General features: G+C 42.7%; 1 protein-coding gene across 2 annotated transcripts in view; it reads left to right on the forward strand.

The window, feature by feature from the left end:
* Positions 1-23,395, forward strand: part of SOBP (sine oculis binding protein homolog) — a 135,951-nt gene that overhangs the window by 102,941 nt on the left and 9,615 nt on the right. For both annotated transcript variants that reach the window (XM_073336934.2, XM_073336933.2), the window contains one exon: positions 14,218-16,172. In XM_073336934.2, the coding sequence (XP_073193035.1) occupies positions 14,218-16,170 (1,953 nt within the window). In that variant the 3' untranslated portion in view covers positions 16,171-16,172. The remainder of the gene's footprint in view (positions 1-14,217; positions 16,173-23,395) is intronic.

The raw sequence follows: 23,395 nt of genomic DNA on the forward strand, positions 1-23,395 counted from the left end.
ATAAACAATAGCAAAGTGGGAACTATAATGACAAAACAATACAGAAGTGAGGATTTCACAACTACATCTATAAAGACATAAGGGTTTCCCAGCTGTGTCTATTGACAAGTGAGTTCTTACCAGACAGAAAACTATCAACCTAAATTTCCTTTTACATCTTCTAGGCTCTTCCCTTTCTCTGGAGGTGACAGATCGGATCACCTTCCTAACAGCCCCATATTCACTAGTTTGGAATGTGAGGATGTGACCGTTCGCTTCCCAGCTTATGGCTGCCTCTGCTGCTTAGCCAAAGGCCTTGGCCTAAGAACAGGGCCTCAGACTGTCACAGTGAGAGAAGGCCCTTACACAGATTCTTTCTTGTACACCTCTATTACTAGCTAAATGATAAACGTATACCTACATTCTTAGAGTATAGGCCTTGTTTACAGACAGGCTTGAATATCTATATCCTAGCACACGGCCATGGATTCACAAGTAAGAAATAAGTCCCATTGGCCAAGTCTCCTTGGGGAAGGAAGTGCAACAGCCATAGGGGCTACTACAGGAGGAGCTACGGAGTGGCTCCTCTGTTCATCCACAGCCCAGAGGGAGGATTCCTTCCCCTCAAATCCTGGGGAACCAACCAGCATGGAGGCCAGTTAATCAGGCTGAATGCTGTGATGTGCATTTTGGTCCACAGTGCAGTTTCAAAGAGTAGCATCTAAGAGGCAAAGAAGAGTGATGTAAATTGAATGCACTCTGCCAAGCTAGCCTGAGAGCAGCACTTGTACAATTGTCTTCGACTCTTCCAGTGCAGGTGACAGACTTCAAAATCATTCCAGCACTTGGTCACTCTGCCTGCCAAGTTGTCCTGTTGAGAGTATTTAACCACCCTCCCTCATCCTGCAGCCTCCCACCCCCATCTATTTTTACATCTTCCGCAAATTATTATTTTATTCTTTTTAGGATATTTTCCCTTCTAGAAGTATATCAGCCTCACATGAAAGAGTAAGCTTTAAATGCCATTACTAATTGCATTCTATAATATTTTAGATAGGAAGATTTCTGGTGCTTTCTTCTTGGTGAATGCCACTACACACTACATTCATTTCCCCTGAAGTCTTGCTTTCCAAATACTGTGAGCTTCACCGGCAGTTTCAGATCCCAAGTTCTTACTTCAGTTTCAAAGCCTCAGACTGGAGTTGAAAAAACAGAGTTCAGCTGTTTATATACAAAATCAGATATGCAGCCATTGTGATGAAATAAGAACCAACCTAGATTTCCACTGGGCATTTGCATAGCTTACATTCATTGCTTTTGACTGGAAACATTAAAAGAGTCGTCCCCCTCCCCCCCCGAAATAAAGAAACACAAGAGCTTTGAATAGAGTATGTTTTAAATACCACAAATGACAAGTGCAGTCATTCAAAAATGAAATCAATTTATCTTTAACCATTAATTACCAAATAGCTCTATTCTCTCCTTATGCTTCACGTAGCATAGACTAATTAGAATGAAAAATGGAGACAGAGTGGGTCTCATATTTAAATGACCCAGTATTCTCCTCTCAGAAAACTGTGGTAAAGATTTGAAGAGAAGAGAGTGAGGATAGTCACATCACCAACAGGACATGAGAGTCGTATAAAATGAGGAGAAAGAAAAAAAAATCAATCCTTATATTCTTCCTCTTTAAAATGTATGTCTGTGTAGTATACAATGTAGTATCTAGACCAGGGGTCAGCAACCTTTCAGAAGTGGTGTGCCGAGTCTTCATTTATTCACTCTATTTTAATCTGATGAGGTTCAATAAGGATAAGTGCAGGGTCCTGCACTTAGGACGGAAGAACCCAATGCACAGCTACAGACTAGGGACCGAATGGCTAGGCAGCAGTTCTGCGGAAAAGGACCTAGGGGTGACAGTGGACGAGAAGCTGGATATGAGTCATCAGTGTGCCCTTGTTGCCAAGAAGGCCAATGGCATTTTGGGATGTATAAGTAGGGGCATAGCGAGCAGATCGAGGGACGTGATCGTTCCCCTCTATTCGACATTGGTGAGGCCTCATCTGGAGTACTGTGTCCAGTTTTGGGCCCCACACTTCAAGAAGGATGTGAATAAATTGGAGAGAGTCCAGCGAAGGGCAACAAAAATTATTAGGGGACTGGAACACATGAGTTATGAGGAGAGGCTGAGGGAGCTGGGATTGTTTAGCCTGCAGAAGAGAAGAATGAGGGGGGATTTGATAGCTGCTTTCAACTACCTGAAAGGGGGTTCCAAAGAGGATGGCTCTAGACTGTTCTCAATGGTAGCAGATGACAGAACGAGGAGTAATGGTCTCAAGTTGCAGTGGGGGAGGTTTAGATTGGATATTAGGAAAAACTTTTTCACTAAGAGGGTGGTGAAACACTGGAATGCGTTACCTAGGGAGGTGGTAGAATCTCCTTCCTTAGAGGTTTTTAAGGTCAGGCTTGACAAAGCCCTGGCTGGGATGATTTAACTGGGAATTGGTCCTGCTTTGAGCAGGGGGTTGGACTAGATGACCTTCTGGGGTCCCTTCCAACCCTGATATACTATGATTCTATGATTCTAAGGTTTCGCGAGCCAGTAATACATGTTAACGTTTTTAGAAGGTCTCTTTCTATAAGTCTATGATATATAACTAAACTATTGTTGTATGTAGAGAAAATAAGGTTTTTAAAATGTTTTAGAAGTTTCATTTAAAATTAAATTAAAATGCAGAGCCTCCCGCCCCCGGACTGGTGGCCAGGACCCCGGGCAGTGTGAGTGCCACTGAAAATCAGCTCGCATGCCACCTTTGGCATGCGTGCCTTAGGTTGCCTACCCTGATCTAGACTTTAAAATTGTCACAGGACAGTTTTAAATTACAGGCCTCTGCAGTGTTCTATCTTGTAAACTGTTTCATGCAAAGCTACAAATAATGTAATAACATGTTTGCATTCACACCTAATATGATTTCAAACTGTATTATAACCACATTCCTAAAGCATGCTAGAACCTGCCTTAGGATCCTTTTATAGCAGTATTTCAGCTGAAATGGTTATTTAAAAAATATCCCTAACCTCACTGGACAGGGAAACCGTGCTACAATCTCTCTTGCAATCACCGTGTTGGAAAATGGTGATCAAGTGTGGAGAACTGTGCTGAATGACTGCTTTAGAATATGCCTGTTGCCAGAACTGTTGAACTCATAGTATTGACAAGACTTCAGGCCATATCTCACTTTAATTACAGCTGAGTCAGAGGGCTTGGTTACACTCGTGTTGAAACCAGGTTCTGTGAATTTGGTAGTAATTGTAGTGTACACAGGGCCTTAGTTACATGATGGGAGTTCTTGGGTTACATACCAACACTGAGAAGGTATGCCACATATTCAGATTCTTATAATAAAAGTAATTCATGTCACTGAATAGATAGCAGTAGGAAAATAGCTGAAATAACATTCCAGCAGGCAAATACTTTAAAAAACATTAGTTATATACCTATGCACAAATAGGTGTAACCACTTCATTATATTAAACAGACATTCTGGATTAGATTGTCAGTGGGCATAAATCAGCATAGCTCCACTGAAGCTATGCCGTCTTAGTGGCCTCAGTGTGGTTCCTAGTGAGGGAATACAGACACACACACACAAACATGCACACACCCCCTACCATAATTGCCACCCTTCTTTGTTGGCCTCAGCCGAGAAGCCAAAAGCTGGCTGGGTACAGAGTCTGAACAGCCCTCTCTCCCCTAGGGTTGCTCCCTTTAGCTGAGGTTTGAGACATATCCACCGGGTATGGAAAGGAAGCCTTGAGCTGCCACTGGCTAGGCTGTACCTGTCCTATCAATGACTAGGAGACTTAAATTTCCAGGGTTGTTAGTCTAGCACCTTTCATAATAACTAAATTCACTGAGAAAGAATAAAACATCATTAAAATAAACAGAAATCTATGAATTACAGGTCAGCTATATGGAAAAATCCTGGGTTTTTTATTATTCCCTCAATTTTATTTGTTGTTGTCTCTGGGCTGAGCATGTTCACCCCATCTTCCTCTCCTCTGCATCTCTCCAACCCAGCTCACCTGAGCAAACACCTTCGCAAGCTCTAGTCCCTCAGCAATACGGGGCAAGCTATACAAACAGCAACTGACAAATATATTTAAGTGCCCTAGTTTGTAATGCTTAATACTTATTTTTCATCGGAATCAGAAAACGCTGAAAGGAAATTCTTGTGTGCTGGAGTGATCTTTCTGTCAGTCAAACTGCTGCATGTTTGTTTACGAACAGTTCAACGGCATCTTTCCAATTTGACTTGACACCTACCACAAATGCAGCCTTAAACTAGAATCCTTGAGTGAGGTGCCTAGGGCCGTGGATGAAGTGCCAGCACAAAATTCAGAATTATTATTATTTGCACTGTGATACTGTCTGATAGAGCATGATAAGGGCATTGGGCTCCTTTTGTACTAGCTGCTTGTGTGTGTACACACACATAAATGAAGAGATTCTTACTCCTGAGGACATTCTGCGCCAAAAAAATAAAAATTCTAAACCAAAAATTAAAAATTCTGTGCACTATATTTTAAAATTCTGCAAGTTTTATTTGTCAGCATGGCAGTGGGGAGCACAGGCCACTGGTTGCACAAAGGTGGGAGATCACCCTGCAGCCTCCCCACCTCTTACCTCAGGGACACAGACTCAGTGGTGAGGCTGCACCCAATCCTGACACAGCACAAGGCCTGGACCTGCCCCAAAAACACCATGGGGTCCTGCTCCTCTGCACCAGGTGTGGGGCAGGCAGGCTCAACCAGGCAGGATCCAAGTGTGGAGGGGCTCAGTGTGGGGGGATCCAGGTGTGGGGTAAGAGGATTCTGTGTGGGACAATCTGGTGCAGGCAGCTCAGTGGGGTGTCTAGGTGTGGGGGGATCTGGATGCACAGAGGCTCATTGGGAGGGTGGGGGGAGGGTTTCCAGGTGCAGGGGCAATGGGACCCTGCAGGGGCTTCCAGGTGAAAGTGGTTGGGGCTCAGCAGAGGGGTCTGGGCATGGGGGTCTCAGCAGGGAGGTCTGAGTGCTGGGGGAGTGGGGCTTGGTGGGGTGGGGGTCTGGGTGCAGCTAATTGGGGGTCAATGGGGTGGGGGTCTGGATGTAGGGGCTCAAGATGGTGCAGGCGATGGGGCATCAGGGTAGGGGTTTGAGTGCAGGGAGCTCAGTGGGGGTGGTCTGGGTGCAGGGGTGGGGTCCAGAGGCAGGGGGTCTGGGTGCAAGGGACTCCAGATGCAGGGGTTGAGGTTCAGTGGGGTGGGGTTTGGGTATGGAGAGCTAGCGGGGTTCTGGGTGTACAGGGTGAGGCTTGGCAGGGGTGCCTGGGTATGGGAGGTCCAGAGACACAGGGGTTGGGGGGATGGGGAGCAGCTCCCCGTACAGTGACTCCTCCCCCCGCAGCTGAGGAGCAATGAGAGCAGGGAGCAGGGGAGGATGCTGAGCTTCCTGCAGCTGGGGGAGGTTTCTGGGGCTGGGTCTGACACAGCCCTAGCCACTCCTTGCAGAGGAAAAGGAAGTCCCATACTCTCCTGCCTCCAGCCCAGCTGGGACTAGCAGCTGATCCCGGTTCAGGGTAGGAGCCACTGGCTGGGGTGTTTTCAGCCCTGTGGTGATTTACCTCTCCAGCAGCTGCTCTGGATACCTGAAATGATGTACCTGCACAGCTAGGCAGTGGTGTGTGACTGCTTTTGCAGCTTCCCTTTGCTTCCCTATCAGAAAGTCATTTTTTCTGCGGGGAAGCAAAGAAATCTGTGGGGGACATGAATTCTGCATATGCGCAGTGGCGCAGAATTCCTCCAGGAGTAAGAGATGGTCCCTGGCCCAAAGAGTTTATAATCTAAGGGTTGGGTCATGCAAGTGGATCTGCCTGAGTGCAGGCACATGCAGCATCCAGCACCACATGTCTTATTTGTGGTACCATAATTCACCAAGAAGAAGTTACTTCCCTGTTAGACTTTCCTTCTATGACAGTCAGGCTCATGGGAATAACTTTGGTGAATGCCTCCCTGATACATCAAAATGGCCTGGGTTCAGTCAGCTGGGGAAGAATTTTAAACGCGCTATCGGGCCAAGAGATATTATCTTGGCTGGCAGCTCCATAGCAGAACTCAGCCAGGGAGAAAATAAGGGGCCCATTATAGCAAAGGCTTTAGCCATTCCACTCCTCCAAATCCCAGAGGTGATGGGGAGTAGGAGAGCCTTCACTTTGGTCGATGACGACCTCTACAACAGCAGTGGGACTTCTTAAGACTCTTCTCTAGTTTGGGGTTGGAGACCCTTCACTGCTGATTATGGTGAGCAGCTGAGACACCTCTCACATGCAAAATAGGCTTCCCCCCACAGACATCCCACAGGCCCACATGAGTCTCCTTTTGAGCGGTGCATGACACTTTCTGCACAATTGCTCTGTAACTCCTGAGTAAGTAGGGCTGCTTTTTGTCCATCAGAGAGGCCAATTTGTCTCCTCAAGAGCCTGCTGTGAAGGCACCATACACAGCCCAGAGGGCCACCTGGTCAGGGCCTTCTGTACTTTGTGGCATGCGGTACCTAATTCTGTGGCAAGATTCCCCAATTTCTGCAGCACAATGGGTTCTGCAGTATACTTGCTATTCTGTGCATAGGAAAATATTTGAAAAACAAGGAGGTGCATTGAATTATATGCAACAGTCCTGATTGTGACTCATTTGAATATTTACTAGACACTTCTGTAAGTGAACAGTTCTCTGTGTGCCACCTCCTACCTTCTGGTTTGCTGCAGGATCCAGTATTGGCAGAATGCAAAAATCGGGGGCCTTGTTGAAAAACGTACGATCAGACTCCCTCTTGGTTGCTGGGAAGATGTGGATGAGAGGGTGGTGGCCCTTCTGGCTACTGTGAAAGGGTGAGAGAGGCCTCTGCCTCCTCTCTTTGTATGTTCTGGGATAGTTGATGGTAGCATTGTGTGGGGAGGTAGAGGGAAGGAGCTGGGGCCCTGATTTGGGTTAAAGGAAAGGCAACTATGGGTGGGAATGGGAGGGCAGGGTACGAGGCCAAGTGGGGTTTAGAAAATCTGCAGGGTACATATAACTGGAGCAGTGTTGGCAAGTTCAGCTTCCAGGATGATTATTTAATAACTTAATGAGAGCAGGAAAACTGGCCTGTAGAATTCAGGATTCATTCTTCCTGTCAGAAACCCAGCTGCTTGGGTAGCTACTTCTCACAGCTCAGGCAATCTTATGCAGCATGGGGCATGCTCAAAGGAAACAGCTGGAACCTTCCTGTGAGTGGAAGGAAAAGGCAGACAAGGGGCACAACCTGGTGCTTGACCAGAATGAAATTAGCAGGCACCAACACAGGATTTGTGTGGCTGGGTGGAGATGCTAGAGGCACCTCACCCAACTGGCCTAGTCTGTAGAAAGTTCTATGGCTCCAGAATCATAGAGATCAACAGAGCCTTCTGCAGTGGGCTCTAAATGTTACTATTGTTATTTATTATTTGTAGTGCAATAGTCCTCTAGAAGCCCTGATTGTGGATTGGGGCCCTATTGTGCTAGGCACTACACACATATAACATAAATACAGTGCCCCAAAGGGCTTTCAATCCGAGTGAAATCCTGGCTCCACTGAAATCAATAGGAGTTTTGCTGTTGACATCAATGGAGCCAGGATTTCACCCTAGCTGCATACAACAAAGATACAGGGGGAGCACAAGGTAACATGTAAATGTAGTTAAATGTGTGATTTTATTCCAAAATACTTTGACAGGCTGCAGCCTTTTGCTGTTGCCACATTTGGTAAGGACCCAATGCAGAGGGCCTTACTTAGACAATCAGACAGTGAAATCAGTATACGTGTTTCCCTGACCAAGGAAGTAAGTTTTGTTACTCATCGTCTGGTTTTGGAGAAGCAGAAAAGCAGAACTTTCGTAGCCTGTCATTTACTACATTTACACGTTACCTTGTGCTCCCCCTGTATCTTTGTTGTATGCAGCTAGGGTGAAATCCTGGCTCCATTGATGTCAACAGCAAAACTCCTATTGATTTCAGTGGAGCCAGGATTTCACTCGGATTGAAAGCCCTTTGGGGCACTGTATTTATGTTATATGTGTGTAGTGCCTAGCACAATAGGGCCCCAATCCACGACCAGGGCTTCTAGAGGACTATTGCACTACAAATAATAAATAACAGTAGTAACATTTAGAGCCCACTGCAGCAGGCTCTGTTGATCTCTATGATTCTGGAGCCACAGAATTGACTACAGACTAGGCCAGCTTATGCTCAAATAAATTGGTTAGTCTCTAAGGTGCCACAAGTACTCCTTTTCTTTTTGGTCCCTTTCTTCTGTCTCTCTAAACTCTACAATGGAGCTGCCATTGATGCAAAATACTGTGGAAGCATGGGATAATGCCTGGATACTCTTTTTAATTGTGGCTATGTTGTTTGAGTGTTACTAATGTGTGATTTCTCTTAGGCTGATGCAAATATCTCCAAAGACAGAGCGGTTTTAGCAAATGTGTTTCTTAATGTAATAGTGTCTGATACTAGATTATTGCCCAGAGGTTAGTGGTGGGCTACACTAATGAATGAACTTCACTCCTGCATTTGACAGCTGATTAAAGTATTAATTATTCTGTGCCCAGAGCTATAAGCATATCCGTTTAAGAGCAGCAGAATGTGTACATTGTGCTTGTGTGGGTAACCTCATGGTAAATTTTGGACTCCACTTCGGATGTTTCTATCAAAATAAAGGCTTGACTGCCAACATGAATAGCTTTCTTTCTATTCTGGAGAAATACAAGATGGAAAGAGTTATAGGATCCCACAGCTCTGGTTTTTTTGGTGTTCCCATACCAAGAGAGAGTAATATTTCTGCTGATGCAGTGTCTTCCGAGTGGTCTAGTGGTATAGAATGCCACACATTTCACAGGAAAAGGGTGAATGATATCAAGCCATTGGAGCTGATAAGTAGTACATTGGCACCCTGCCACTAAAATATAAATAAATTAAATGTACTTAAGGAAATGTTCATTCTGTTGTTTAGAATTGGACATGCCCCAGTAAGGTAAATTTAATCTTCTTGAGGGTTGCTGTGTTACAGTTGAATGGGATATGCATTTATCTCATTTCTGATCTTTCTGTCATTCAGGTCTTATGGCATTTGAGGTATGAAATGTTCTAGTTGGATCTAGGGATTGATGCTGGAAGGATATTCAAAGGGACATGAAGGCGCTCAAGAGGCAGTGAGTGCCTCGCAAGATCAGACCATTCATCACCATAATTTTCATTATCACACATTATTCATTAGGCAGTAATTTGACGGCCCCACATCCCTTTTTATTAGAAATTTGCAAATAGAAAGTGCAGCTGGAAATGGTTTGTTGGGAAAGGTTACATATATAATCATTTTAGCATTTTGCTTTGCATTCCTTTATGTTAGCATGATGAACTGAATTTTATATCTGTAGAACACTGTGCAGCTACTTAGAAAATATTCTGGCCCTGCTTCTGACCCTACTGAAATCAATGGCAAAACTCCCACTGATTTCATTGCAAGCAGAGGCTAGCACTGAGGGCCTGATCTAAAGCCCATTGAAGTAAATGGGAGTCTTTACATTGTCTTCCATCGGCATTGAATCGGGCCATAAGAACTTGATCATGCAGCATTAAATCACATGAGCAATTCCATGGTGGACTATGGGACTACTCACCTGCATAAGGATTACAGCGTTTTACACACAACTGTTAAAAAGCCTTCTGCAGCAACTTAACTCCTCACTTGTCTGTACAATAAAGGGAAAAGATAACATAATAAAAAAGGAAAATGAAAAGAGGGCACACAGATTTCAAGCAGCTTGTAAAAAATAACACAGAGGATCAATCTATAATGCAAGTTCCTTTTTTTTTAAATGACACTTGCTGTATATTTCACAGATAGGAAAATGTTATTTTATTGAACTGAAAGATATATATGTTTCACCTAGCTATCACATCTTAAGTAATCAGCAATGGCTCTTAAAGAAATCTGTAATTACTTTGAGCATGTCATTAGTTAGATGTAAAATGAATGATATTGCTCTCTTTTATTACCCTGAGTGATATAGCCATTGGTATCATAAATTCATTGACCTCATCTTAAATGATCAATCCTGTAAGACAGACTTGATACATTAATTCTTAAGTGACATTTTTCTCCTCCAGTAATTTCTCCCCGCTTTGAAGGATTGTTTTTCTCCATTTTTAGCATTATATTCTAGGATGTACTTTTACCAGGAAGTCACACACGCTCCTCCCCATCCTCACAAAGTATTTCAGACAGGCAGGTATCAGTTACCTTAACCTTAATCACTTTGGGATATTGCATAAAATCAGTTAGATAATTATGAGACATTGGTCCATCTAGAATGTTCACAGGAATAGAAATATTGCATCTAGCTTTTGGGCCTTTAATTTTATCTGATGATAAAAGATACTGAAAGGGCTGTGATCAATGTGTGAGTGAGGCAGACTGGCTTGAGCATTTCTGGTACCTCAGTGAATGATTGAAAACAGGACAAATCAGTAGAGAATTTCTAAGCAGGATTTCTAACTATTTTAGCAGAGAAGAGAAAATATTTGTTTAGCTGCAGGTGCCATAGGAACCCCTTGGAGACAAACAAATCAATACAGCAATAAAACACTGAAGTATTTCAGTGAACTCTTCAACTGATAACCAATACAATTAAATGATTAGAAAGATGCCAGGAGTTTTCTGCTGTATTTTTTCTTTTAATCTGTTTGGCCAAAGCCACTGAGCTCTTCAGTAGAAAGATAAAGAAGCTTTTTTTTTTTTAATCCCTTCCTATTTTTCTCAATTATTTCTTTGCCTACAGTCTTGAAGTCTTTAGCAGTAGATTGCCACTTTACAATGTGCCCTGAAGAAGGGGCAGCACATAGCTACACCATCCCAGGAGACCAGAGAGGAGGTTGTGGTGTGGAGCCCTGTTTACTCCCTTGCTCCACTGGGTGGAGGGGGAAGTATTCTACTGCTGGTATAGATCAGTAGCAGATTACAACCACTCTGCATTAGCTCAGCTCTGCTGAAAAGTATGTTGGGAGTAGAGACAGGATCAATGTTCTCTTCATTGCCTGCGTATTCCTTACCTATCTGTGCAGCAGAGGGAGTAGCGCCCTTCCCATGCTGTAGCCCATGGGGAGTGTTGCCTGCCCAGGAGATTAAGGAGGCACCTTACTCCCTTATACCCAATTCTATAAATGGAATGTGAATACCATTTTGGCAAACTCTACATTAAAAATTACCTTGGGCCAAATATTGCCAGCGTTACTGAGGAAAAGCTTCTATTTACTTGAAGTGCAGACTCAGAGCCAAATTCTCTCTCCTTCCTGAAAAACTCTGAAAAAGCCAGAGAAGCCTCAGGTTCAGCTTGTGGGGTTTCACCGGATCATCCTGTTGGGGGACAGGGTTTGGCCCCATGGAGGCGGTGGGGGATTGCCTTACAAACCCTTAGGTGTTCCAAGAGCCTCAAAGGCCTTGGGCACTGGAGCACATGCCCGATACTCAGCACTACTTCCCAGTCCCCATCTGCCCATTTGTCACTATCATTCCCTTAGCTTTTATGTGCTTTTCCATGGCAGCTACTCCCGTTTGGGGGTGAGGAACGCCCATCCCAGCGAAGGAATCAGTACACTGTAGGAATCCCAGCTGGTCTGAGGAAATGGGGATAATGACCTATGCTGAGTCCATCCCTCAGCTCTCTCTTGGCAGCTATCTACCCCTGTCACAGCTCCCCATTCAGTACAAGGGATTTCTGGAGCTATGGGGAAATTGTGGTTTGTGCCCAACTTTCTTTCCGCTTCAGAAAATTGCTCCATTTTGCAGGTATCTTCTGTGGGAATGTGAAGAGGGCAAAAAGTGACCCAGAGTTGGGCAGCATTTCACTACTTATTACAATTAATAAAACCCAACAGTTCTTCCCCCTTAATACTTCCTATACAGTAGGAAGGAGTTCTGCTGTATTCACTGTGAGTACACATCATTTTACAGTCCTAGAAAGGTCTGGGTGCATCTTTCCAGCTAAGGCTTTTATGTTGGTGCTTTTGTTATGAGTTTACCAGTTTATTTTGAATTGTAGGACATTACATTTTTATTTTTCCAGCTCTGAAGGGATTGCCACATTTGTAAGGTTTGTAACGTGCAGTGAAACTCTCTTTCTTGTCTGGATCAATGCAGTGGAAATGAGAATGTAGACTGCATTGAGCATAACAAGCTACATATGGCCAGATCCTCAGGTGGTGTAAATCAGTGCTGCACTTTTGACTTCTATAGAACTACACTGGTTTATTCTGGATGACGATCTGGCCTATTGATTTCCAGACTTCAGAGGTGATTTAGTAGTCAAAGGATCATTTAGTTTAATACTTTTAAAAAATCTTTGAGTCAGGATGAAAACCTCATGAGTGAATAAAAAGAGAGAGAGACAGTGCATAAGAGAAAGAGAGAAATGGTTAAAGGATAATCAAAGAGCTACATAGCTAAAAAAAAATAGTATAACTAAATATATATATATATATATATATACATACACACACACTCTAAAATGTCATCACTGTTTATATTGAAAGAAAGCTGAGAGTTAAATGAGATGAGTAATCAAATGTCCGACATATGTTGTTTTGAATTGTTTATATGGCCAATAGTTATTAAAATTAATTATGTTTTTAAAGCTGCCATTTCACAGTGATATTCTTTTCTTTTGTTTTTATATATATATATATATATATAATGTAAAGACAGTCATCTTAAAAAAGCTGTTCGGAAAAGTAAGAATACACCCAATATAGTACTGTATTCTGACATGGTCAGAGGCTCAACATACTGATTATAGAGAGCGCTAAAGTCTCCGTGTATGGAATATTTTGAGAATTCAAATAAATGACAAAAAATGGTGGGAGGGCTTGTGTATGTAACATTCTGTCAAAAAGTAAGGCACTGAAAAATCTGACATCTGTTTATCTGTTTATAGCTATCGCAAGATTACTCATATTAATTCTTGTTTAAAATGCCATATGAAGGAAAGGCATTTGTGCAAACAAGAGTCATATTTGAATTGTAGATCATGTCTTCACCATCTGTGAGAGCTGTTGGTGTTGCAAAATTAATGTGTTAATGAAATCACAATAATTTCTCTGAAGTAATGGATTCTGAAGCCTAGAATGACTATTTTTTGAACTTTGGTGTCTAGTGGTTTACAGTTGAGAAAGCCTTTCACAGCTTAATTAGTTCTGTATCCTTACTTAAAAAAAAAAAATTGGCAATGCCTTCACCACACCAGTCATAGCGCAGAAAGGAATAAAACGGAAAAAAGAAAAAAAGAAAAAGCCTGTAATACTAAGTTTTTGCTATAGTATTTGAAAAGTTGCTAAATAAGACTTCATCTGCCAAGAAGTTTTACACAAAGTGACTAGTGAAAAGAGTGGGCAAACAGCTCAGAAAATAATTCCAGCTTGTCGAAACATCACAAGTTGGGAATATCTGAACCTTACACAGATTTCATGACTGTTTCCAAGTTTCTATTTGGAACGCATAGCAAATGATGTATGGTGCTTTTGGTTTTTGATACCATTTAAAATACGTCTCCCTTTCCAACTTATTATCTAACACAGTTAATAATGTAAAATGTTACAAGGTGCTGTAGCTCAGCAGACGTTGTTTGCAGTCATTTTTGAGGAACTTTCTGGAATCCTTTTCAAATTGTTTCTTGATCATATTTATCGTGTAGCAACTCAACATGTCAAAGAACATGTAGGTTATGTACCAGGTAGGTACATAGCCACATACATGTGCAGGTGCACAGAGACACACACACACACACACAGATCTTCAGCTGGCTTAAGTTGTCATAGAAGCTACGTCTAAGAAGTCAGTGAAGCTATGCCAATTTACAGCAGCTGAGGATCTCCTCCACAGTATGTATATATAATATTTAATGTATTGTATAAGACAGAGTTAAGAATAGGAGGGCCATAAAAATTTGGGACATTTAGTTCAGTTATATTCTGACGTAAAAAAATGTAATTTTCACACAACGTTTCTAATTTGTCCCTGTTAGAGAAATAAATCAGATATTTAGAAAGCACTGAAAAATGACTATTAAAATTACACCAAAAAGAGAAGATCACTTTTCTTACCTGTTTTGATTTTGTTACTGTGTTGTAGGTATGTGACTGGTGTAAGCACATAAGACACACAAAAGAGTATCTGGATTTTGGGGACGGGGAACGAAGGCTTCAGTTCTGCAGTGCAAAATGTCTCAATCAGTACAAAATGGACATTTTCTACAAAGAGACACAGGCCAATCTTCCAGCTGGACTGTGCAGCACATTACATCCTCCAGTCGAAAATAAAGCAGAAGGTACTGGGGTACAGCTGCTGACTCCAGATTCTTGGAATATACCGCTAGCAGATGCTCGGAGAAAGGCCCCATCCCCAGTGTCTGCAGCTGGCCAAATTCAAGGCCCTGGACCATCAGCGTCTACCACTGCCTCTCCGTCTGACACTGCCAACTGCTCTGTCACTAAAATCCCCACGCCAGTTCCCAAACCTATTCCCATGAATGAGAATCCAAATATTCCACCAGTTTCTGTTCAGCCACCTGCTAGCATTGTGCCTCCAATTGGTGTCCCACCTCGAAGCCCTCCCATGGTGATGACAAACCGGGGGCCAGTTCCTCTGCCCATATTCATGGAACAGCAAATTATGCAGCAAATTCGTCCACCATTTATTCGAGGGCCACCTCATCATGCCTCGAATCCTAATAGCCCTTTGTCCAATCCAATGATTCCTGGAATTGGTCCGCCACCAGGTGGTCCCAGGAATATAGGTCCCACCTCCAGCCCCATGCACAGGCCAATGCTATCACCTCATATTCATCCCCCAACAACACCTACCATGCCTGGCAATCCCCCAGGGTTACTACCACCTCACCCTCCCGGAGCTCCTTTACCTAGCCTTCCCTTTCCCCCCGTCAGCATGATGCCAAATGGTCCTATGCCTATGCCACAGATGATGAACTTTGGATTGCCATCTCTTGCCCCACTGGTGCCACCCCCAACCCTCTTAGTGCCATATCCTGTCATTGTTCCTTTGCCTGTACCTATCCCTATTCCAATTCCCATCCCTCACATCAATGATTCCAAGCCCCCCAATGGCTTCTCCAGCAATGGTGAAAACTTCATTCCAAGTACCTCCAGTGATGCAGCAGGGGCAAAGCCAACAAATAATTCTACGTCCCCTAGAGAGTCAAAGCAAGGGCCTTCTAAATCCTCCGACTCGTCACCTAGCTGTTCGGGCCAGTCCTTAAATCAAGCTCAAGTGGTTCAGGAGCATAGTAGAAATGAAGTTGTTGATTTGACTGTGAGACCTAGTAGTCCAATGAACAATAAATTTAGTTTTTCCAGTGTACTACAGGGTCCACAGGATGGTGTGATAGACCTAACTGTAGGGCACAGGTCTAGGCTACACAATGTTATCCACAGGGCTTTACATGCTCAAGTTAAAGTTGAACGTGAACCTAACAGTGTTGTAAATTTGGCTTTGAGTAGCTCAGATAAAAGGAACTGCAGCAACTGCAGGGACAATTGCAGCCCAATTGAAACAAAAATGTTACCTTGCAGCCACCCAGCTCACTGTGGTCCTGTCTCACTGGCCTCTGGCACTTCAGGACTAGAAACTAGTGCAGCAGTTTGCAATGTCATTGTGAATGGCACAAAGAGCACAGAGGGTTCTAAGAACTCAGAACAATCCCCAGAGCAGAAAAAGCCTCAACCTCAAGAAGAGCCAGCAGTGAGTGAGTTGGAATCTGTTAAGGAGAACAACTGTGCATCAAACTGCCACCTAGAAGGAGAGGCTGGCAAGAAGATGGGGGAAGAGCCCCTCACTGGGGGAGACAAGCAAGACCCCAACCTTAACAACCCTGCAGATGAGGACCATGCATATGCTTTGCGGATGCTGCCCAAGACAGGTTGTGTGATCCAGCCTGTGCCAAAACCAGCAGAAAAGACTGCTATGGCACCATGTATAATCTCAACGCCAATACTCAGCACAGGGCCAGAGGATCTGGAGCCACCATTGAAAAGGAGGTGTCTCCGAATTCGAAATCAGAATAAGTAAAGGTTTGTGTAACCACTACTGCCTTCTGTGTGAATAGAATGAATATCAGTGTTTTCAGGTATGATTCACACTCATATGGATATGGCGTTTGTAAAACAAAGAGAGAGATTCCGATTTATTAACAAAAAAAGAGAAAATATTATTATTTATGTTTTTAATATTGTCTTTGTCTTGTATCATCTTTGTATCTGTCAATCCTCCACCCATCGGCAGTGTCTTCAGCTTTGTGCTCACAGAACATTCCGCTATGGTGCTGGCTGTGAAGTTCTTGTGTTGTGTATGTCTGAACTCATGGATCTCTACCTATCACAAGTTCTAGGTCTGAGCAGTCAATCTGGTTTTAAATGTTTAACCCAATTGGGTACCGGCAAGTCATGTCCTCATGACCACAATGTTTAATTATCGTCATTCCCCCTCAGCAGAGCAGACCAACTCCACAGCTTGCTGCTAGTTCAGCGCATGATTACTCATTGTTTTGGTTAACCACAATCATATTACTCCAACCTGCATTCAGAGTAACACACTGACTTCAAGCTGGCACTGGTGGAGTTAAAAGCAGTGTAGGCCCTGGCTATGTTTAAGAGTTCTTTCTTGAGTTTTGATCCAGTGGGTATCTGTGCTTAGACCCCATCTCCCATTAGGGATCTTACCATCTTGTCTCAGGTTAACTGGCAGTGATGTTTATGTCCTGGTGGCCTCTAGGATGTAGAACTCCGCTCCCTTACAACCCAGACGCCTGTCTCAGTCCATCTCTCTCACTTTTAAAAGCATGTTAGCACTTCTTTTTCAAATTTATATTTTTTATTATGGTCCGTGACTGAGGCCAGAGGGCTCTACTGCAATATAAATAATAAATAATAATTCCACCCCACTGAGATGAAACAGTAATCCAGAGGCAAAAACGTTCTGCAACCCATTCCCTTCAACCCCCCCAATTTGCTGAGTCCTGGTGACAAAACAGTACCTTTATAAAATTAATACTTTAATATATGTCTATTCTTGCTTCAAACGTGTGTGCACAATGTAATTGCATTTCCCTTAGATACATGAGATTGGAGAGGTTCTTTAAGAAAAAAAGGAGAGTGGTGGGTGTTACAAGAATCCATTCAGAAATCAAATACTGATGATTTGCCGGATATGGCTTGGTGACATGCCAAATTTTATTACAATCTGTAGAGTATTCCATAACCTCCAGTAAATCATAGTTTGTGCTGTCCATTGTAGTGCAGTAATGACTCACAGAAGTTGCCATTAACAGCTCAGTATCCATTAGCAATTAACATGTTGTGGTATCTGGGATACTGCAATATTCCTCTATGCTCATAATAGAGAATAAGTGCACAATCACAGACACTGGGATGTGATAACCGCTAACTTTTTATATGGGGACCACTGTATTTACTGTTCTTGCTCTTATACCCTTGAATACAGAATGAGCTCTCCCTTTGCTCACAAAGAGTTTTTTTCACGTATTTACTTATTTTAATGTCCACACTCGTTCAGTGAAATTGAACCCCTATCCTATGCTCAAGGCACACACTGACATTTAAAAATACACTTATTAAATGGACTACACCTGTAAGTTTCTTGGACCAATAATTAACGTATATAATAACCCAGAAGCTGAAAACATACTTAAGATCTTCCAGCCCCTCACAGCTAGGGAAAACAAATGGACCTTGCAGTATGCATATTATATTACCTTGCTATTAAAGCATCAAGATCTTTGTTGCAAACACTGCTATGCTATGGTCAGAGCTCATATCATAATAAATACTGTTCGAGCCAAACTGTATAATCATACACACAACTATGCTTTACATCGGAACAGTGCTTTGATCTATAGGGAATACTGCTGTTTGACTATCTCCCTATTAATTATTATCAGGCTAACCCATGCCTTTTGCATTAATCCCATTTACCTCAATCCACAGTGTCTACACCATGTTTATACCTGAGCTCAATTCACTTTAGTTTAACATCAGTCAGACTACCGCATCTTCCACAGTTAGGCACTCTCAGCTCAGAAAGCTCTGGCTTCATTCAGATGTTTATCTGTTTGTGGTGCTGACACTATTGTATGTGACATAACTTTGCATATAATATTCCACACAGAAACTGGATAACCTGAGCTCAGACAGACAGCACCCAAAAGACACAAAGAGGAACATTCATGAGTCAGTTGTTGTTTCCCCCACTTCTTAAATTCATCAAGCATCAGCATGTCTAGCATTGAAAACTATCAGTCAATTACTGGAATGAATAATCATTTTCCTGTTCACAAAGATGTGTATATATAGTTTGGTATTTCTTTTTCTTAGGGTATGGATTGTTTTTGTCACTTATTTTACTGGTAGGTTTTCAGTTCCCAGGTGTCTACAGTGCCTTTAAGAGTTGTGTGTAATAGCACAGAAAATGGTTAATGGTCACCTGTGACTTAAAAGAAAAAAGTTGCACAAAAGAAATGCAAAGGCAGAATCCATTTGTATTTCCAAAGAAAGAGCATAGCCCCAAAATACCCTATAGAAGAAAATGATGTGAATAGTCACCTCACTCCAAATGACGCCATAGTTTCTGTGAAATGCCAGCGGGTGCAGTGTTTCTTTAGAGCATATACAGCTAACCCACACAAACCTCATATTGGATTGAGATGAACCCTTGAAATGATTTGATTATTTAGCTTCACATAGAACCCAATGATGGGGCTAAACTCTCCTTTGCCACTGCAAATAAAAAGACAGCAATCCCAGGGGGGTGACGCCAGGTCTATGGCAGCTCCCCAGTCCTACTCTCCCGCCCCGCGCTCCAGCGTCAAGAAGCCCCTCTATGAACATTCCACGGGGGTGATGTTCCGTGGGTACAGAGTGGCTGAGCATGGAGAAACAAAACATTGTTGCCCAGCCTCTAACCCCATGCTCCATGGGCAATCACTGAATAATCACTGAATCACTGTTAATACCATCAACTTTAGCTTAATTCTTCCTCCTCGCTATGAATCCCGACTCCCCAGCAACATATGACAGTGGGACTGGGGCTGCCCATGGCAGTCCAGCTCCTCCAGAATGCATACTACCAAAGGCCTAGAGGATGCTGCTTCTGTGGCTATGGTTTAACTTGAATAGCACTGTTGCATTTAAGAGGAGGATAGGCCCCAAATATATTTGCAACCAACGTCTTGAGCTTTGTTCTGATAGGTATCTGTGGGTGTGAACAGAAGGCAATTCTGAGGCACATGGTCTCTGTGCTGATGACCCTAGCCACAAGCTCTTTTGCCCAACCCCCCTACCTGTTCCATGGTGAGGGTAGAGATAAAACCCACCTCCCTTGGCAATGGGATGAGGAAACTCCACACGTACAGACTCAGGAACACATGGAGCTTCCCAGTCCCCGTGCAGGAATAAGCTACACAGGGAAGGATTTGGTCCCTCATTTTTGATGACCTGGGCCCTGGCAGTTTAATTATTATGCTGGTCCCAGAATCTCATTAACTTGTTAGAAGAAACAGTCCTGAAAGCTCTCTCTCCCTCTGGCTCCTCTAATTGGGAAATCTGAACATATGTGACATAATATGTAACTTTTCCTGAATTTAGTTTCCTATCAAATTGTATTAATTGAGGAAAATGATCCAGATCCATCCATGATAGAGTTCTGGGCAGGCAGATAGAATGTGAGGAATAATAACATGGATGGCTGTAAAAAGGAATCAGTTCAAGTGTGACCTTTTTGGGCAAGTAGCCAACACTCTAGATTATATAATATACCAATTACTTGATTATTGGAAATGCTAATCAGCAACATAACCCTCCATGTTAAAGTTTAGCCTCTCCATTAGGGTGTAGACTGTCAAGCTGGTCTAGCTTGATGCAATTCAAGAAACCAGCTAAAAACCCTCAGTGCCAGCTCCTCAGTGCAAGGCAGGCATGCAGCTCATGAGAGGAATATTTTGCTGGGTGTAATTGTTTCAAATTTGAATGGTGTGAGCTTTCTAAAATTAGCAGTGATAGTGTTGGCCGCATGCACATAGTACATCCAGGCAGAATCATTTTAACCCTACAGTTTCAGTGTAAGTGGTTTTTAAGGTGAACAAGTTAAAATGCTACAGACCATTTGGCTTTCATATAATACTTCAGGTAAATTGAACTATAAAATTAAATGGCACACATGGCTACACTCAGAACTAGCTCCTACCTTTGTGTGTGTGTGTGCGCACACAGGTGCAGAGGTGGGGGAAGCTGAGGTTGGGGCTTCTTACTCCGTGCAAGCAGAATAGCTTTGTAGCTCTACGGAGAGAGCTAAGAGCAGGCCAACTACTGCTCTAGCCCATGCACCTTGTCCCCATGGGCTCACAGTTTGCTGAGTAGGTCATATACTTAGTCCTGCAGCTGGCTAGTGCCTATGTTGTGGTCATAATGACACACATAGCGTAGAACGCTTCTTTTCAGGGCCAAAGTCATATGTATCCCACTATGAAATCCCCTCCTCCCCCACTGGCCCAGCACAAGAAATCCTGCTGTGGGTCGTGGGAATCCTGAGACAGAGAACATATATATTAACCTTTCTGCTGTCTAATAGTTTTCTATGACACCCTCACTGCAGCATCTCTGTGTATCTACCAGCATCCTGTTCTCCCCTCAATGCACTGACCATGATAGGATCGGGCCCTACATGTCAAACAAAAACATATTTTATGTGTCTAAATGGTTCCTGCTAGTTATCTTTGTTGACACAGCTCTATAGGCCAGATTCACAGCTGGGGTAAACTGATGTATCTCCACAGGCAAAAGCTGTTCCAAAAATAACTCCTATACCTGGCATCTTACCTGATTTTTAACAGTCGTTCTGGGGGAGACTGTTTACATTACAAACACGTACATGTTTGCCTGGAATTGAAGTTCAGCCCTCAAGAAATGCCTGATACTAACAATGCCTAACTAACAATGCCTGATTCTTACATTTGTGAATCACCATGGCAGATAGCACTCAGATATATTAAATTAAAGGAGAGTTTCCCAGAGAAATGATTCTCTAAGTGGTGACGTACTTGGTACTAGATTTCAGTTCCCACATCTTAGACTGTCAGGCTTTGCGGCCACTAAATTCAGCCTGCATGGGAGTAAAGTAGCAGACCACGGTTCAGACCCTCAGTTGTTGTAGATCAGCATAGATCTATTGAAGTCAAAGGACCTATGCTGATTTATACCAGCTGAGGATCTGGTCCTTTTACTCTTCCACAGAATCGACTGCCATAGGCCACAATTTTCAAACATAAAACCATGCTCTTGAAACCATATTTAGCCACCTACGTAAAAATGACCTGATTTCCAAAGGTGCCAAGCACCTGCACCTCTTTTCATACAAATTACAATTCCTCAGCTGGTGTAAATTGTCATCTCTCCTACTGAGCGAGAACAATTAACACAGGCGGGGGTTCTGGGCCATGTAGATTTAAGGCCACTTGGGATTTTCAAATATTTCATGACTGGGACCACTGACTTCAGTGGGGTTACCCCAAAGGTTACTTTGATTGCTACAGATGTAATTGTTCTCTGTGACCTTTCTGAGAAGAAGCTTATTTTAAAAAAACAAAATGAACACCACGTTCAAAGCACACATTAAGCCGATATGACCCCATATGCACCACATGTGAAACGTGTGCATCCCAGGAAAAGAGAAGAAAATCCATACTTCTTTTAGGAAAGAGAAAACCAATGACTTGATCCTGCAAACCCTTGCTCATGTGAGTAGGCCTCATTCAGATGGATTGTAAACAATATGGTTACTCACATAAATGATTCTGATATCAGGCCCCAAAGAAATAAACATTTTCAGACATTTAGGACCTGATTATCCTCCCTTTTACATCAATGTAAAGCAGAAGTAATTCCATTCAGTAGAGTTGGTGTAAAATGGATATGAAAGGAGAATCAAGCTCTTCATTTTGTCATTTACTCTTGTACTATTTGGATACAAGGTTTCTGTATCACAGGGAAAGTTTGGAAAAAATCACAGCTCATGCTCAAATGCAGAAACCAGAACAGGCAGCTGTTCTGAAATACATTTATGGATCTTTACCATAAGAACTGAAGGCTCTTGCAGAAACACTGTCAGAAATTATGAAGTTATTATTGCCTTCATATGCATGAGGAGAGACTAAAACAACGATTGAAAATGTCCATGCAAAAGTCCTGACCTATGGGGAGAGCTGGCCCTAGGAGTTCACATTATTAGGAGTGCCTCCCAAAAATCCTGAACTTGAGTTGAAAACCAGAAGAAACAGTTGTGCAAGAGATGGACATAATTAAATATGGAGCACTAGGATTTAGGAAATTCCATTTTAAAATGCAAATGCATATAAAAAGTAAATAAAAGATTCATGTGAAGTAGCAATAATGTCTTCCCAGATTTCTGGCCTGGAAGGTCTTGAACTAATTGTGACAGAGCCCCATTTACGTCTAAACGCCAGGTGACTGTCCTTGTCTATCATTAGACCCCATCCCACAAAGCATTAAAGTTAAACACATTCTTAACTGCGTTACCAGATTGAAGCCTTGCTACTCCGTTGTGCTCCTCATTGTACATCAGGTCATTTGTATTCTTTTGATAGTGAACTATGTTATACTCACATGAAAAGGGCTTAGTGTTGGGAGTGTATTTGCTGATCCCATGAAAGCAACAAATCAAGTAAACATGGAATCTGTACAGAGCCAGCAAATCTAAAACATTTGCTTCCAAAAAAAAAAAAAGCGTATTAAATCTATGGACCTCATCCTGCGAGAGGCTGAGCACCCTCAACTCCCGCTGCCTCCTGTGAGAGTTGAGGGTGCTCAGCAGTTTACAAGAGTAGGCCCCATCTCAGTCTCATTTGCATGGATTTGCTTCCCCAGACATATTTTTGGTATTTGAAAAGAATGGTATTCCTGTACAACATGTGTCTCAATTTGTAATAATATCCTTCCTGCGGCTGGTTTAGTTTTCCAAGTGTTTCTAAAATGTTACTGTCTTAAATTTGAGCCAACCTACAACAACAAATTATCTAGATACAAAGTGGCTGAACTGCATTTGTTGGAAGAACACCCCCCCCCACCCCCACCCCCCGCTACATGTCATCTTCCAGTCCTTGTTTTGGACATTCAAACTGTGTAATATAATCATCCTCTATGGAAGCGTATTTTTTTTTAAAGTTGTGGAGATTGGGTGGTGTAGAAGGAAACAACTCTCTGGTTCA

The sequence above is a fragment of the Lepidochelys kempii genome, chromosome 3 (genome assembly GCF_965140285.1).
Source record: "Lepidochelys kempii isolate rLepKem1 chromosome 3, rLepKem1.hap1, whole genome shotgun sequence".
Lineage (NCBI taxonomy): Eukaryota > Metazoa > Chordata > Testudines > Cheloniidae > Lepidochelys > Lepidochelys kempii.